Raw genomic sequence first — 17009 nt, forward strand, 5'->3', positions numbered from 1 at the left:
AACCATTTTACTATTTCGGGTCACCGTGACCTTGACCTTTGACCTAGTGACCTCAAAATCAATAGGGGTCATCTGCAAGTCATGATCAATCTACCAATGACGTTTCATGATCCTATGCATATGCGTTCTTGAGTTATCATCCGGAAACCATTTTACTATTTCGGGACACCATGATCTTGACCTTTGACCTAGTGACCTCAAAATCAATAGGGGTCATCTGCGAGTCATGATCAATGTACCTATGAAGTTTCATGATCCTAGGCCTAAGTGGTCGTGAGTTATCATCCGGAAACCACCTCGTGGACGGACCGACAGACCGACCGACATGTGCAAAGCAATATACCCCCTCTTCTTCGAAGGGGGGCATATTAAGTTTGTGGATGCAGCAAAAACCATGCAAAACAATTAAAATGCATGGTTACACTTAAAAAAACAAGAGGGCCATGATGGCCCTGAATCGCTCACCTGACTCATTAAGATCAGATGAAAACTATGACCTCTATTGTCTACACAATGTTTTTCTATGATTTGACCTAGTGACCTAGTTCTTGACTCTAGATGACCCAAATACAATCCAATTCCAGATTTCATCAAGATAAACATTCTGACCACAGTTCATAAATATTGGATGAAAACTGTGACCTCTATTGTCAACACAAGGTTTTTCTATTTATTTGACCTAGATTTTTACCCCAGATGACCCAAATACAATCCCACCCAGATTTCATCAAGAATTCTGACCAAATTTCATAAAGGTTGGATGAAAACTGTGATCTCTAATGTCTACACAAGGTTTTTCTATTATTTGACCTAGTGACCTAGTTTTTGACCCCAGATGACCCAAATAAAATCCCAACCCAGATTTCATCAAGATAAACATTCTGACCAAATTTCATAAAGATTGGATGAAAACTGTGACCTCTATTGTCTACAGAAGGTTGTTCTATTATTTGACCTAGTGACCTTGTTTTTGACCCCAGATGACCCAAATACAATCCCAAAACGGATTTCATCAAGATAAACATTTTGACCAAATTTCATCAAGATTGGATGCAAACTGTGACCTCTACTGTCTACACAAACAAATTGTTGACGGACGGACGCACGGACAAACGCAGGCACGCACAACGGACGCCGGACATCACACGATCACATAAGCTCACCGTGTCACTTCATGACAGGTGACCTAAAAATATGTGTCGGAGATAAACATGAACAGTTGTGGTTAAAATCCCATAGAAACAAGGGCTGTTTGTAAAACATGCATGCCCCCCTATATGGGCTATAAGTTGTAGTAGCAGCCATTGTGTGAATACGTTTTTTGTCACTGTGAATGGTGGTAGTGGTGGTGGTGGTGGTGTAGTTGTAGTAGTAGTAGTAGTAGTAGTAGTAGTGGTGGTAGTAGTAGTAGTAGTAGTAGTAGTAGTAGTAGTAATAGTAGTTGTAGTAGTAGTAGTAGTAGTAGTAGTAGTAGTAGTAGTAGTAGTAGTAGTAGTAGTAGTAGAAGTAGTAGTAGTAGTAGTAGTAGTAGTAGTAGTAGTAGTAGTAGTAGTAGTAGTAGTAGAAGTAGTAGTAGTAGTAGTAGTAGTAGTAGTAGTAGTGGTAGTAGTAGTAGTAGTAGTAGTGGTAAAAGTAGTAGTAGTAGTGGCAGTAGTAGTAGAAGTAGTAATAGTAGACGTGGTGGTGGTGGTGGTGGTGGTGGTGGTTGTAGTAGTACTAGTAGTAGTAGTACTAGTAGTAGTAGTAGAAGTAGTAGTAGTAGTAGTAGTAGTAGTAGTAGTAGTAGTAGTGGTAGTAGTAGTAGAAGTAGTAGTAGTAGTAGTAGTAGAAGTAGTAGTAGTAGTAGTAGTAGTAGTAGTAGTAGTAGTAGTAGTAGTAGTAGTATTAGTAGTAGTAGTAGTAGTAGCAGTAGCAGTAGCAGAAGCAGTAGCAGCATTACAAGACCAATACTTAAGAATGATCAAATGGGAAAAGGTAACCTAGCACTGGCAGTAAATATGGGGCTCATTTACAGGTCAGATTTGGAATCTCTACTGTAAAATGAGATTTTGAATGAATTAAAGGGAGGCAAATCTGTAATAAAAAGAACATGCATAAACCATAGTTGTTTCCCTTGTTTGAACCATGCTAAATCCTTACAAGTTTGGAAAGAATTGGATGAAAAATTTTGACTTCATTGCATAAAAACCATTTTCTCAATTCAAGGGGAGGTAATTCTGTACTTCATGGACCAATAATGCTCATTTTTTGTAGGGTTCGTGTCCTCATTGATATAAAGACACTGTGCAAATTTGGAAAGGATCGGACAAAAAATGTGGAAGATTTTCGAAAGTTTTCACAAAATAGGCAAAAACGAATAAACATGCAAAGTTCAACGAGCTCCTGCGGCCATGTTTTTTGACGAATCAAATTTCTTTGAACAACTTTTTCAGGGGAGCCTTCAAAGGTCATCCCTGTGAAATTTTTTGAAAATCTGATGAGCGGTTTCTGACAAGAAGATTTTTTAAGGTTTTTACCATATATAGTCATGGCGGCCATCTTGGTTATGTGATCAAATTTTTTTTAACAATTCTTTTGTCCCATGACCTAGGGATGCTCCACATGAAATTTAGTTGAAATTGGCTCAATGGTTTAGTAGAAGATGTTTACAAATTGTTTACAGACAGACGGACGGACGGACGAACGCCGGACGCTGAGTGATCACAATAGCTCACCTCGAGCTATCGCTCAGGTAAGCTAAAAACGAATTTAAACACGGCGATCCAAGAGACAGCTATATTTCTCGCCGAGATTGTCCTAACCTTTCAGATGTGACCTTAACCTTTCAGAGATGACCTCGATCTTTAGCCAGCGCGACTGACTCGGTCCTTCTGCACATCGTACCAATTACTTCAACATAGTGGCTAGGTTTGAGGAAAATCCTTCAATAGGTTAAATGGAACGGACACGGAAAAGGCCCCCAAACAATTGACCTTGTAATATTACATTGACCTTGATCCGGCGTGACTGACTGATTCGTTCTGCACATCGTCTCGATGACCTAATCATTTTAGCCAAGTATCACGAATATCCTTCAATTAATAAATGGCATAGCGAGCGGACCCGAAAATGGAGACTCAAGCTTTAGACCCCCAGTAAAACCTTGACATTGAACCGACATAACTGACTCATACCTTTTGCACATCCTATCAATGTCATTGGCAATTAACCCATTTATGCCTAGCGTCCAGAAAAAAGGACTTGGCAAACAGCGTAGACCCAGATGAGACGCCGCATGATGCGGCGTCTCATCAGGGTCTACGCTGTTTGCTTAAAGCATTTCTGTTAGAAACATTCTAAATATAGAAATAAATATGATAGACATCCCTAATTTTGGATATACGTTGATCCAATTTAAAAGGATGGGAGAGTCCACTAGGCATAAATGGGTAAAGGCATGTCTCATGAAAATCCGTCGACGGTTATAGGAGATATGGAGCAGACAAGAAAATGGAAGCTCAAACCATTGACCTTGTATGACATTGAGTCGGCACAACTGACTGATTCATACTTTCTGCACATCGTCTTGATTACCTCAACATTTGAGGTAATGACAGCCTGACGGGCGGACAAAGAGCATTCTTATAACAACCCCTTCCAACTTTTCAATTTGCACTAAATCGATTGGATATTTCAACAGTGTCTTTACGTTTACAAACAAAAATATAAATTTTGTTCGGTGGTATATTGAGAAATATCATTTCACGTGAAATGACGTCATGTTTTGACGGAATGACCTCATTATTCCAGTTAAACTCTTTTTTTCAATGTAAATAAACGGTTAAAAATCATAAAATAAAAATTATTAGATTCGAAGGAATATCGATTTTAATTCACTTGTGACCATAGAAAAACAATATTTTCGCGAGTGGCGAAATATAATCCCTCAGAGTGTATTTTGTTTTAGTTATTTATTAAAATATGATTAAAAATTATAATGAACTAAAAACTTCAAATGACTACAGCGATATAGTAGAAAGGATATTACATATCTTGAGTTCTACTATAAAAGCGTCTCTAAATCTTTTTATGTCCCCCAGTATATACTGTGGGGCATATTAGTTTTTGCCCTGTCTGTTGGTTTGTTTGTTGGTTTGTGTCAAACATTTAACATTTGCCATAACTTTTGCGATTTTGAAGATAGCAACTTCATATTTGACATGCAGTGTATCTCATGGAGCTGCACATTTTGGCTGATAAAAGGTGAACGTCAAGGTCAAAGGTGAAATAAAATCGATATTCCACGAATCCAACAAATATCCTCTATAGCAGTGCTTTCTTTCCTGTTATAGTGAAGCGATGTTGGCCCCCATCCCCCGTTTTTTGTGAAAAAATGATTCGCAAACTGTTCAAAATTGTGAATAATGAGTCGCAAACTTTCTAAAAATGAGAAAATTTGAGTCCCGAACTTCTCGACTTGTGAAAATTTCCGATATTTTGAAAAACGGCCTTCTCACAGAAGGAATCAAGAAACCGTTTGAGACGGGTGATGCTCCCTAAGTTTTTTTGTCACAATATTGCACTATATACTCAGATAAAATGAAACGTCTTGAGGGCATTGTAGTTCGGAGGACAAGAATTGTGTTATAGAAAATTTCAAAGGGCCATAACTCTGTGAAAAATCATCTGACCAGAACCCGCTGATAATATGCACATATCTTGGTAGTGAAGCTTCCCATAAAGTTTCATTAAATTCCGGTCATTAGTTGCTGAGAAATAGCCTGGACAAATATTGCACTATATGTACAATCAATGAAAAATTTCAAAGGGCCATAACTATGTGAAAAATCATCCGACCAGAACCGGCTGATTATATGCACATATCCTCTTGGTATTGAAGCTTCCCATAAAGTTTCATTGAATTCCGGTCAATAATTGCTGAGAAATAGCCCGGACAAAAATTGTGCACGGACGGACAGACAGACGCACACACGGACAGACGAAGCGGCGACTATATGCTCCCCCCAAAATAAAGTTTTGGGGAACATAAAAAGCCATGTATAGTATTAATATAAAAACGTGATTGGTCATGACGGCCAGTGACTTGCGACTTCCTCTGATTTTAAGCAAAAAGTAAAGTTTTCAATGACACTACATGAATATATCGAATTTCTTGAACTTAACGTATTTTGTTGAAGTTTATAATACTAGTTAAACAAGCTATGTTGATATTAAACAGTGATAATACCATACGTTGATTGTTGTTATATACCGCTGACACACACTACTTTATGAGCTAGTTAAGCTGCTGTATATTTAAAGTTTGACTTTATTTGCTTGTATTTGCAAGAAGTTTGCTCCCCAAACCTTTACCATTTATGCGGACACGCTGACGGACCTACAGCGGCGTCTCATCTGGGTCTACGCTGTTTGCCAAGATCTTTTTTTTCTAGACGCTAGGCATAAATGGGTTAAATGTATCCCGGGTAAGGGAAATATACTGAAACCCAGAGATTCTAATGCTAAATGTGTCGATGTCGGCTATATTTTTTTTTTCAAATTAATAATGTTAATATTTTAGTAAATATTCTGTTAAAGGGCCTCAATATTATCGAAACTCCTACTAAAAAAGCATGTTGAGGACGATTTTGTTCAGAGATATTTTTTTCCGTATGCCGTAGCGCATTTTTACGACATCCGATTTTGGGCAGGAATAAAACTCAGGTAGTCTAAATTGGCCGGGTACCTGTTATTATTATATTACGTACCCGGGTAAATATTAGTATACACAAGAGTCCGGGGTACATTTAAAAAGTACCCGAGCCGACAATGACCAATCAAGCATCACTTCCCTGCCTAGGTATAAAAACGTTTAAATAACTCGTTTAATCACGTACCGAATGAAAATTAGCGTTCTAGTATTTACTGGTAAAATTGCTATTCCAAATTCAGCAAAAGCGGTAGTTTTTCCGCAAATGTTCGTGTACAAACCAACATTTCCTAAATCCAAGGGGCGCAATTTATCGTCATTAAAACTTATGTGACCGTAAAGCTTTCGTCTCTTCATGAATTTTCATGTATCACAAGTGGTTCCACAGAGAAGATTTATGTTATTTAAGAAATAAAAACACCCACTCGCAATTTTTAGTAAAATGTTTTATTAATTTCCGCTTCGCTCTAGGAGATCTGGACTTACTGCATGTGCGTTAAGTGTCGTCCCCTATTATCCTGAGCAGTCCGAAAAGGCAACAGTGAGACAAAACTCTCTTTTATGGACATTTCTCTTTACATGAAGTCTTTTCTAAAAGAAAATAAAGCAAAGTCGGTAAGTTTCGTCATCACTGATTAGCCTGTGTGGACTGCGCAGGCTAAACTGGGACTATAATTTACACACATACATTAAGCCTGGTTTTTCCAGAGCGAGGATCATCCATATTACAACATCCATAGATGGAAACAAGCCCACACATACCAATATTTGTATAGTATCCATAGATGGAAACAAGCCCACACAGACCAATATTTGTATAGCATCCATAGATGGAAACAAGCCCACACAGACCAATATTTGTATAGCATCCATAGATGGAAACAAGCCCACACATACCAATAATTGTATAGCATCCATAGATGGAAACAAGTCCACACATACCAATATTTGTATAGCATCCATAGATGGAAACAAGCCCACACATACCAATATTTGTATAGCATCCATAGATGGAAACAAGTCCACACATACCAATATTTGTGTAGCATCCATAGATGGAAACAAGCCCACACATACCAATAAGTGTAACCCTAAAAGAAAGAAGTTCAGAAGAAAATGCACTTACAAATATTGTCAAAAACATGTACCTGTACATCGTAAATATCATAGTTTCATGTTAATAACACTCATTAATTTAAATATGGCAAAATTTTTATTCACATATATCGTCACAATCTTCATAATTATCTGCATTGTCATCCTCCTCATCGTCGTCGTCATCATCATCTGCATCGTCTACTCATTATCAGCAGCAGCAACTTTCAACCAAACATTACATAGAACTGATTGACAACAAAAAAGTCACCGTAAGCTGGTTATGTTACACATCAATCATCGTCACTGTCGATGGCGTTGCGTTTCTTAATCGCCTTTCTAAGCGGTACGTGGTCGTCTAGATCGGAGTCGGACTCTGGGCCCTGCGTGTACAGTGTGGCTGGGAACGACGCTACAACATTAATTGTCTTCTCTTAAGAACTGATGCCATTATACAGTGTGGCTGGGAACAACTCTACAACATTAATTGTCTTCTCTAAAGAACTGATGCCATTATACAGTGTGGCTGGGAACGACTCTAAAACATTAATTGTCTTCTCTTAAGAACTGATGCCATTATACAGTGTGGCTGGGAATGACTCTACAACATTAATTGTCTTCTCTTAAGATCTCATGCCATTATACAATGTGGCTGGGAACGACTCTACAACATTAATTGTCTTCTCTTAAGAACTGATGCCATTATACAGTGTGGCTGGGAACGACTCTACAACATTAATTGTCTTCTCTTAAGAACTGATGCCATTATACAATGTGGCTGGGAACGACTCTACAACATTAATTGTCTTCTCTTAAGAACTGATGCCATTATACAGTGTGGCTGGGAACGACTCTACAACATTAATTGTCTTCTCTAAAGAACTGATGCCATTATACAAATGTGGCTGGGAACGACTCTAAAACATTAATTGTCTTCTCTTAAGAACTGATGCCATTATACAGTGTGGCTGGGAATGACTCTACAACATTAATTGTCTTCTCTTAAGATCTCATGCCATTATACAATGTGGCTGGGAACGACTCTACAACATTAATTGTCTTCTCTTAAGAACTGATGCCATTATACAATGTGGCTGGGAACGACTCTACAACATTAATTGTCTTCTCTTAAGAACTGATGCCATTATACAGTGTGGCTGGGAATGTCTCTACAACATTAATTGTCTTCTCTTAAGAACTGATGCCATTATACAATGTGGCTAGGAACGACTCTACAACATTAATTGTCTTCTCTTAAGAACTGATGCCATTATACAATGTGGCTGGGAACGACTCTACAACATTAATTGTCTTCTCTTAAGAACTGATGCCATTATACAAGGCATTGAATTGAGCATTGCTCTGGGAAAACAGGGATTAATGCATGTGCTTAAAGTGCTGTGCCAGATTAGCCTGTGCAGTCCACTAGACTGGCTTAATGCATGTGCTTAAAGTGCTGTGCCAGATTAGCCTGTGCAGTCCACTAGGCTGGATTAATGCATGTGCTTAAAGTGCTGTGCCAGATTAGCCTGTGCAGTCTACTAGACTGGATTAATGCATGTGCTTAAAGTGCTGTGCCAGATTAGCCTGTGCAGTCTACTAGGCTGGCTAAATGCATGTGCTTAAAGTGCTGTGTCAGATTAGCATGTGCAGTCTACTAGACTGGATTAATGCATGTGCTTAAAGTGCTGTGCCAGATTAGCCTGTGCAGTCTACTAGACTGGCTTAATGCATGTGCTTAAAGTGCTGTGCCAGATTAGCCTGTGCAGTCCACTAGACTGGATTAATGCATGTGCTTAAAGTGCTGTGCCAGATTAGCCTGTGCAGTCCACTAGACTGGATTAATGCAAGTGCTTAAAGTGCTGTGCCAGATTAGCCTGTGAAGTCCACTAAGCTAATCAGGGATGACACTTTTTGGCCTACACTAAATGTTCGATAAGAAGGGACCTCCTTTAATAAAAAAAACAAAAGATGTGTTTGTCAGAAACACAATGTCCCCTACTGTGCCTCTTTGAAGCCATATATTTGACATTTGATCTGGAAGGATGATCTTGACCTTTCACCACTCAAAATGTGCAGCTCCATGAGATGTACATGCAAGCCAAATATCAAGTTGCTATCTTCAATATTGCAAAAGTGTATAATTATAAAATTTGCGATTTTGACCCATATATTTGACCTTTGACCTTAAAGGATGACCTTGATCTTTCACCACTCAAAATGTGCAGCTCCATGAGATACACATGCAAGCCTAATATGAAGTTGCTATCTTCAATATTGCAAAAGTATTCATAAAATGAGCAATTTTGGCCACATATATTTGATCTCTGACCTTGAAGGATGACCTTGACCTTGACCTTTCACCACTCGAAATGTGCAGCTTTATGAGATACACATGCATGCCAAATATTAAGTTGCTATCTTCAATATTGCAAAAGTATTCATAAAATGAGCGATTTTGGCCACATATATTTGACCTCTGACCTTAAGGAATGACCTTGACCTTGAACTTTCACCACTCAAAATGTGCAGCTTCATGAGATACACATGCATGCCAAATATAAAGTTGCTATCTTCAATATAGCAAAAGTTATTGCAAAATGTTAAAGTTGGCGCAAACAGACCAACAGACAGACCAACAGACAGGGCAAAAACAATATGTCCCCCACTACTATAGTGGGGGAAATAACAAAAATAACCCACCTTCTGGTTTTGACTCCGAGTCGCTGCCCGATGATTCCAGCCTCATTTTCTTCTTCGACTGGGTGACCTTTGACCCATCAGAATCTGACCCCGAACGTGACGACCTTGACCTTTTACTGTTTGAACTCGCTGGCCTATTTTCAGTCTGTTTGGTGTCTAAAAATGAAATACAAAGACATACAATGAAACATTTTTACCGTTTATTGTACTAAATATCTGGCCTATTTTCAGTCATTATGGAAGCTAAAAATTTAAAAATCAAAGGAATACCATACACTTACACATTTTGGGTAACACGATACGACCATGACCTTTTATTGTTCAGACTCTCTTGCCTATATTTGGTCTTTTAGGAGGCTACAAATTAAAGATGTAAACATAAACATTTAATCTTTAACAATTTCATATCTTTTTTTTTAAGTAGTTTTGGTATGTTAAATTTAAGACATGCATTATAACATTTTGGATTACAAAAATTGAATACTGTTCCAACATGCTCTCTGGCCTATTTTCAGTCTTGAAGGCTTCACATTTAAGATATACCCAAAGCAGTTTCACTAAACCTTAACAAAATTTTATCTTGCCCATACATTTTAACCATGATATTTCAAGAACAAAAGGGGGCAAAATCACGATCAAAGGCTGGTCACAGTCATATGTAATTGCCAGTGAATATTTATAAAGACTCAGAGCCCATTTGTCAAATTTTGTTTCAATATCTGTAGCAGATATATTTGACCCACGCTCTGTGAAAAGGGGGTTTAATGCACGTGCATAAAGTGTTGTCCCAGATTAGCCTGTGCAGTCCTGACAGGCTTATCAGGGAGCCACTTTTCTCTTTAATGATATTTTTCGTTTACAATCTTTTCTTAGCAAAAATGAAGTTAAGGCAGAAAGTGTCATCCCTGATTAGCCTGTGCTGATGGCCACAATTACCCCAAAGCTGTCAAGTAAAGAAATAAATAATTAAAGATATCGCTGTAGTGTAGTTGATATGGGGTCCGTCTAGTGTCCAGGAGGTCATCAGTTCAATCCCCGCTGTGGGAGCATGTTTAGATCTTTCCAAAGACACCAAGTACTGGTTCTACCCAGGAAACTGACTCAAGATGATTTCAATAAGCTTTCGGCTTTAGAAGCAACAGAGCTTTAAAAAATATGTTTAAACTAAATAGTTGAATAATCAAGCTAAATACTTGAAACTAATGTTAGTGCTACCATATTTACCTTCAATGTCACTGCCTTCATCACTACTGGACAGGAACAGTAATGGATGACTCTCTGTTTCCTGTGATTGATTTCCTGTCTCTTTTTGCCTTGCAAATGGGTGACTCTCTGTTTCCTGTGATTGGTCCCCTGTCTCTGCCTTTCTTATCGATGTGTGACTCTCTGTTTCCAGTGATTGGTCCCCTGCCTCTGTGTGCCTGACATCATTGCTATTGCTGTCATCTTCTTCCAGCAAGTCAGACCTGTTCAGAGTGACCACCGATGAGGATGGCATGTGACCCTGCTGGGAGGTCAAACTTCTCAATGGCACATCATCATCACTGTGAAAGTTGAAAGACAAGATATAACAAGAGTTCCGCGGTCGATGAAATATGCCCCCCCCAAAAAAAAACAGGGCTTTGTACTAGTGACCCCAACTTCAATAGGGGTCATCTACTGTCCAAGGCCAATGCACATGTGAAGTATTAAGCCAATCAATCAATTCAACGATGAGTTATTGATCCAAAATGATTTTTACACTTATTGTGACAGTAACCATGACCTTTGTACTAGTGACCCCAATTTTAATAGGGGTAATCTACTGTCTAAGGCAAATGCACATGTGAAGTATCAAGCCAATCGGTCAATTCCTTGACGAATTATTGATCGGAAACAATTTTCATACTTATTGTGATAGTGACCTTGACCTAGTGACCCCAATTTTAATAGGGGTCATCTACTGTCCTAGGCCAATGCAAATGTGAAGTATCAAGCCTTTGGTCAATTCATTGACAAGTTATTAATCAGAAACTAGTTTCACACTTATTGTGACAGCGACACTGAACTTTGACCTAGTGATCCCAATTTCAATAGGTTCATCTACTGGCAAAGGTCAAGGCACATGGGAAGTATCAAGCCTATCAGTCAATTTCTTGGCCTGTTATTGATCAGAAACGATTTTCACACTTAGTGTGACAGTGACCTTGACCTTTGGCTTAGTGACACCAATTTCTATAGGGGTCATCTGCTAGCAAAGGCCGATGCACATGTGAGTATCAAGCAAATTAGTCAATTAGTTGACGAGTTATTGCTCGGAAACGAACCGGTCTCCAGAGAGACAGACCGACCGACATGCAGCAAAACAATGTTCCCCCTCTTTGTCGAAGGGGAGAATACAAATCGAAATATTCAAGCCTTGTTTGGGGCTTAATGCAGGTGCGTAAAGCGTCATCACACGATTAGCCTGCGCAGTCTAATTAGGGATGACAGTTAATTAGGGATGACAGTTAATTAGGGATGACAGTTTCCACTTTTTACAAAATATTTAGTCAAAAGAATCTTCAAAACAAAAATTAAGTCTAAACATATTATGACGCATGAAGTCCTTTAGAAAGTTATATTTAATAAAAGAATTTTAGTTTTAAATTTTTCATTACAAACCCATATTATACTTAGATTCTGATGAGCAGCCAGTGTTTGTTTTTTTCATTCAAAATCGGGTCCTGTAACCGGACCCATTATCAATGGAAAAAAAGAATATATTTTTCCCAAATGGGAGCAAACAATTCCCAATGGCAGGTTTCAAAATAAATAATATATATATATATGTATATATTTAGATCTCAATATTGTGTTCATTCCCAATCCATATAAGATCAACCTTAGTAAATATAATACTGGGCACACTTGTATCCTCAATTTTGAAGCATTTGTTAGAAAAACAACTACACTAATTTTCCAATTTTAGTCAGAACACCACAAATTTTTCCAATCCAAAGGGACCCGGCCCCATTACCAAAATGGTGAAAAGAAACACTGGCAGCAAACAGCACCTGAACAGACTGCCATTTTCACTTTGCCTCTGAGTGGGAAAGGGTTAACCTGGGATGACACTTTACACACATGCATTATGCCCTGTTTACCCATTACAAGCAAGGGTAAAATATACAGGGTTATACTTATAAAGCCTAAAAAACCAATGTTCAATCCTATTTATTTATCTTAATTGTATTTTAAGCCCAAGGCTTCCTTAGACACTCGAGTCTTGTTCCCGGCCAAAGGCTCGCTTACTTACAAAATTCCTGACCATATTTAATAAAATATGGTATGATATGACAACTCGTGCCAGATCTATTATACCATTTACAAATATTTCTGTCAGTTTATTGTGAATAATTTCATATTTACAAACACAAATAATTGGGTGGATATACAAACAAGGCTGTTATAACTTTAAAGTCACTTAAATGTTGAACCTGTCTGAAGAATCCACAATCTTTTTCAGCCTCCTTTTCTTCTGTGAAGAGCTCGCGGACATTTTGGGGGGAGAGCTAGGGGCAGGCGACTGTGTCTTGTGAGAGGAATCTTGGTCATTGGAAGAGTTGTCTTTCTTTTGACGTCTCAGTGAGACGACGTCACTGAAGAAAAAATATGTCTTCAGCAATTTATCCAAATGATATTTACCATATTTTCCATAAAACACGCCTCTTTTAAGAATAAAGAAGCAAAGTCGTTGAATTGATATCCCCCGCCAAATTTTTTTTTTAAATGTAAAGAGCATGTGTAGATCCCCAGAGATAAACACTGGGTGATAATACAAATTCCTAGATACATGTTTTAGTGCATATATGACAATTGTTTTACATGTGAAATTGTTTGAGCTCCATCCTAAAGTTCCCTTGTAAATCAAATTGTGTTTAGATCTGATCAAACACTTTCCATTATTTTACACCCATTTTGAGAATGGACGTGTTTTAACATCCCTCTTAAGGCATATTTTAATTACCCGATTAACAAGGATACTTTAGATCTTAATTGTATTATGTGTATATAAAGTATAGTCTATGGATCTTGATTATCTTATTGTGTTTCTAAGTTTGCCATGTTAACATTAAAAGTCTCTTGTAAATCTTTTTGGATTGGCAATGTACTGTATTTTAAACTGTGTTATGTATGTGATTATATACTGTGTACATTGATGAGACTATAATAAACAAGCAAATTCATTGAATTGATATTCCACGCAAATATGCTTCTGGACACAAAAGTGTTATATTTGACATTCAAAAAAGCATTTTTTCAAGATACAAAGGGCCATAACTCCGTTATTAACAGATGGTGAACAATGACATTTGGCATGCATCATCCTCTTATCCATATATATATATACTGATACCAAGTTTCAATGAAATCCGCCAAAGCACTTCCAAGATATGGCTCCGGACGGACGGAAAGACGGACGGACGGACAACAGCAAAACAATATCCCTCCGCCTATGGCAGGGGATAATAAATAAATACAAAATACATAAAGACTGTTTTTTTTTCGTTAAAAATTTGGGCTGGTATTCGGCTCCATTCCAAATGGAATAAAGTATACATTTTTCCCGAATGGGACCTAAAAAATTCCCAATTGAAGGTTCCCCCCCCCCCGCATATTTTTATGTTTTCACTTAACATTTAGTTCATCTTTATTCCAGCTCTACAAGTTACACTTTTGTGAATATAATATTGAAACACTTATATTTTCAACTTTGAAGCATTTGAAAATTTGAAAGCAAAACAACAACACTAATTTTAAAATTTTGGTTTAACATTGCGATTTTCCCGATCCAAAGGGACCTGGCCCCATTCCAAAAATGAAAAAACCAACAAAACTGAATGAACATTTTTTGGAGAAATGTTTTTAAAAGGAGCAACACACCTTCATTATCATGCTTTTTTTTAAGTGGTATGTTTAAAAGCATGCACATATTTGGAAGAAAATTATAGGCTCAACCCACCAGTGTTTTTTCCACCATTTTGTGAATGAAACCGGGTCCATTTGGAATGGGATATATTGCGTACTAAAATTGGAAATTTAATTTTGTAGATTTTATGCTTACAAATACTTTACAATTGATGATAATAGTAATTTCAATATTATATTTCCTAGGTTCAACTTAGAGAGCTAGATTTGGAGATAATTTGACATGTTAAGATGTATTAATAAGAGCTGTCTCCATAGGATGACATATGCCCGCGATAAACGCTTTGATAGAAGTTGTGAGCATTTTTCGAAACCTAAACACATTTTTCGAAACCTAAACATGAACCCTAAGTTCAAGGTCAAGGTGTTCAAAATTTGTGTGCATATGGAAACGCCTTGTCCATATACACATGCATACCAAATATGAATGTTACATCTGAAGCGACATAGAAGTCATGAGTATTTTTCTAAACCTAAACGCAAAGTTTGACGGACAGACAGACGGACGGACAGTGTGATCACTATATGTAGTGTTTTATCCAGGCCGTTTTAGCGTGGCGCGGCGCCACGCCGCTTTTTTGAAGCGCCTCGCTGCCCCTTTCAAAGCAAATCAGCGCCACGCTGCCCTTTTCAAAAGCCGCCGCCCTGTTTTCCGCCGTGCCTCTTAACCAAGCTTCTAAGCCGACTTTTATCAGCGAAGATTCGCGCGGTTGTGAATACGTCATGCGTGAATAACCATGTGTCAATATCAATTGATAATTTCAGTGGCTTTGTAACACCAATCGTGCACAGTTACATAGGAGACTTGATGAAAACCTCGATGTTATTCACGTGGAAATTGTGCATTTCATGCATAATTCAGTTATATCAAAACATTTATTTTTACGCGCAATTATATTTTTAAAAAAACAACACCAGTTGTATCTGTAAAATATTGATTTGATTTCAATTTAATGCAAAACAGTTTTAAGTTAATAAAAATTAATTTAAAACAGGGCTTGCACTAAGCGGCGTACGGCCGTATATTACGCCCGATAATTGTTTCCATACGCCGATTACAAAACCCCATGACGTCCACTGTACTTCCTGAAAATTGGCCATACGCCGAAAATAGCAACCCGTGACATATTAAAGCTGTCGATTAAAATAACGCTCCGCCTCCTATCCAATACAATTGGCGCAGGCTCATATTAAAGCTGTCGATTTAAATAACGCTCCGCCTCCTATCCAATACAATTGGCGCAGGCTCACAGTAGATGTGTGTTGATGAATTGTAGCGGACGACAATCTTAACACGTTTGCTGTTCACGGTTAGGCAGACCGCGCTTAATTGGAGCACGTGCTTGTTTATTGTCACGATGTTTTGATTACAATAACGTGTGAATGTCGGCAAAGAAGTTGATATCCCGTCTTGGACCCTGTTTGGCCAAAAGTTGTTAATTGTTGTAACATAATAAATAATTAGGATTTTTTACTGTTTTTTTACAGTATTTCAGTCATTTCATGGCTAAACCAGTACTCAGTGACCATACTTTGATGACATGTTCTGCCTAACTGGGACTTTCCCTAAAACCGTACTATACCTGTATACTTAACTATCATAACAGCTGAACGTGTTGTCCCTGATTAGCCTGTGCAGATTGCATAGGCTAATCTTGGAGGACACTTTACACACATGCATTAAGCCCCATTTTCCCAGAAAAAGGCTCAACTATTGGCATCAATCAGCAGAATGTTTATTTTTATTTCTGTAATTATTTTCATTCCAAATTATGCATTAAGCTCTGTTTTCCCATAAGGTGGCTCTATTTTTTTACCCTTTGCATGCTGGGAAATTTGTCTTCTGCTAAAATGTCGTCTGCTAAATTTCTAAAATTAGCATTTTCTTCAATTTCTTTCAAAGAATACTATCAGAATAGCAAACAGTTTGGATCCTGATGAGACACCACGTTTTGTGGCGTCTCATCTGGATCTAAACTGTTTGCAAAGGCCTTCAAAATTCGGTTCCAGCACTGAAAAGGTTAAGACCCAACCTGTCGCTTTCAGAGGCGGCCATGTTTCTAAGGCGACTCTTTTTGGATTGGTTCCCAGCCTTTGTAGACAAGTTACCACGGTTACCAGCATCCTCATCATCAGAACTGGACGATTCTACTTGCTTCTTAGACCTGAATTCAATGACAACAGTGTATACCATACTTTTCCATGTGTTACATGTACCTTTAACTATCAATTCAAAAAGTTGGACTCTGTTCTTAATTGAAAGGCCTTCTCCTGTCGTATCTACAGGTCCCTTAAATGGCGCCATTCCCAAAGCAAAATTGTGAAAAAATTCAAAATACAGGGCTATAGATAACCTTTGGGGTATATTGGGTTTTTCACCCCCTGTTTTTGACAACAATAGGGTTTTTGTAAATTCAATGGAGTTTTAGCAAAAATGTTCACCGCCTACTTTTGAGCTTAATTGGGTTTTCCATCCTTGTTTTTTTAACTCAATTGGGTAATTTAGGGAATGAAATATATAATATAATAAAAATCTACTAAGGTTACTATATAATTTATACAAATGGAATTC

At 37.8% G+C, this 17009-nt stretch overlaps 2 protein-coding genes across 2 annotated transcripts in view; both read right to left on the minus strand.

Annotated features, from left to right (window-relative positions):
• The window catches only part of LOC127861185 (uncharacterized), a 300757-nt gene that overhangs the window by 131180 nt on the left and 152568 nt on the right, over positions 1 to 17009 (minus strand). The gene's annotated exons all lie outside the window — the stretch shown is intronic.
• Positions 6118 to 17009, minus strand: part of LOC127859683 (dentin sialophosphoprotein-like) — a 185694-nt gene continuing 174802 nt past the window's right edge. Inside the window, exons 10-14 of the mRNA XM_052397189.1 lie at positions 16471 to 16602; positions 12946 to 13176; positions 10712 to 11031; positions 9488 to 9643; positions 6118 to 7196 (exon numbers count right to left, since the gene is read on the minus strand). Of these exons, the coding sequence (XP_052253149.1) occupies positions 7078 to 7196; positions 9488 to 9643; positions 10712 to 11031; positions 12946 to 13176; positions 16471 to 16602 (958 nt within the window). The 3' untranslated portion in view covers positions 6118 to 7077. The remainder of the gene's footprint in view (positions 7197 to 9487; positions 9644 to 10711; positions 11032 to 12945; positions 13177 to 16470; positions 16603 to 17009) is intronic.

Source organism: Dreissena polymorpha, chromosome 15 (assembly GCF_020536995.1).
Source record: "Dreissena polymorpha isolate Duluth1 chromosome 15, UMN_Dpol_1.0, whole genome shotgun sequence".
Taxonomy (NCBI): domain Eukaryota; kingdom Metazoa; phylum Mollusca; class Bivalvia; order Myida; family Dreissenidae; genus Dreissena; species Dreissena polymorpha.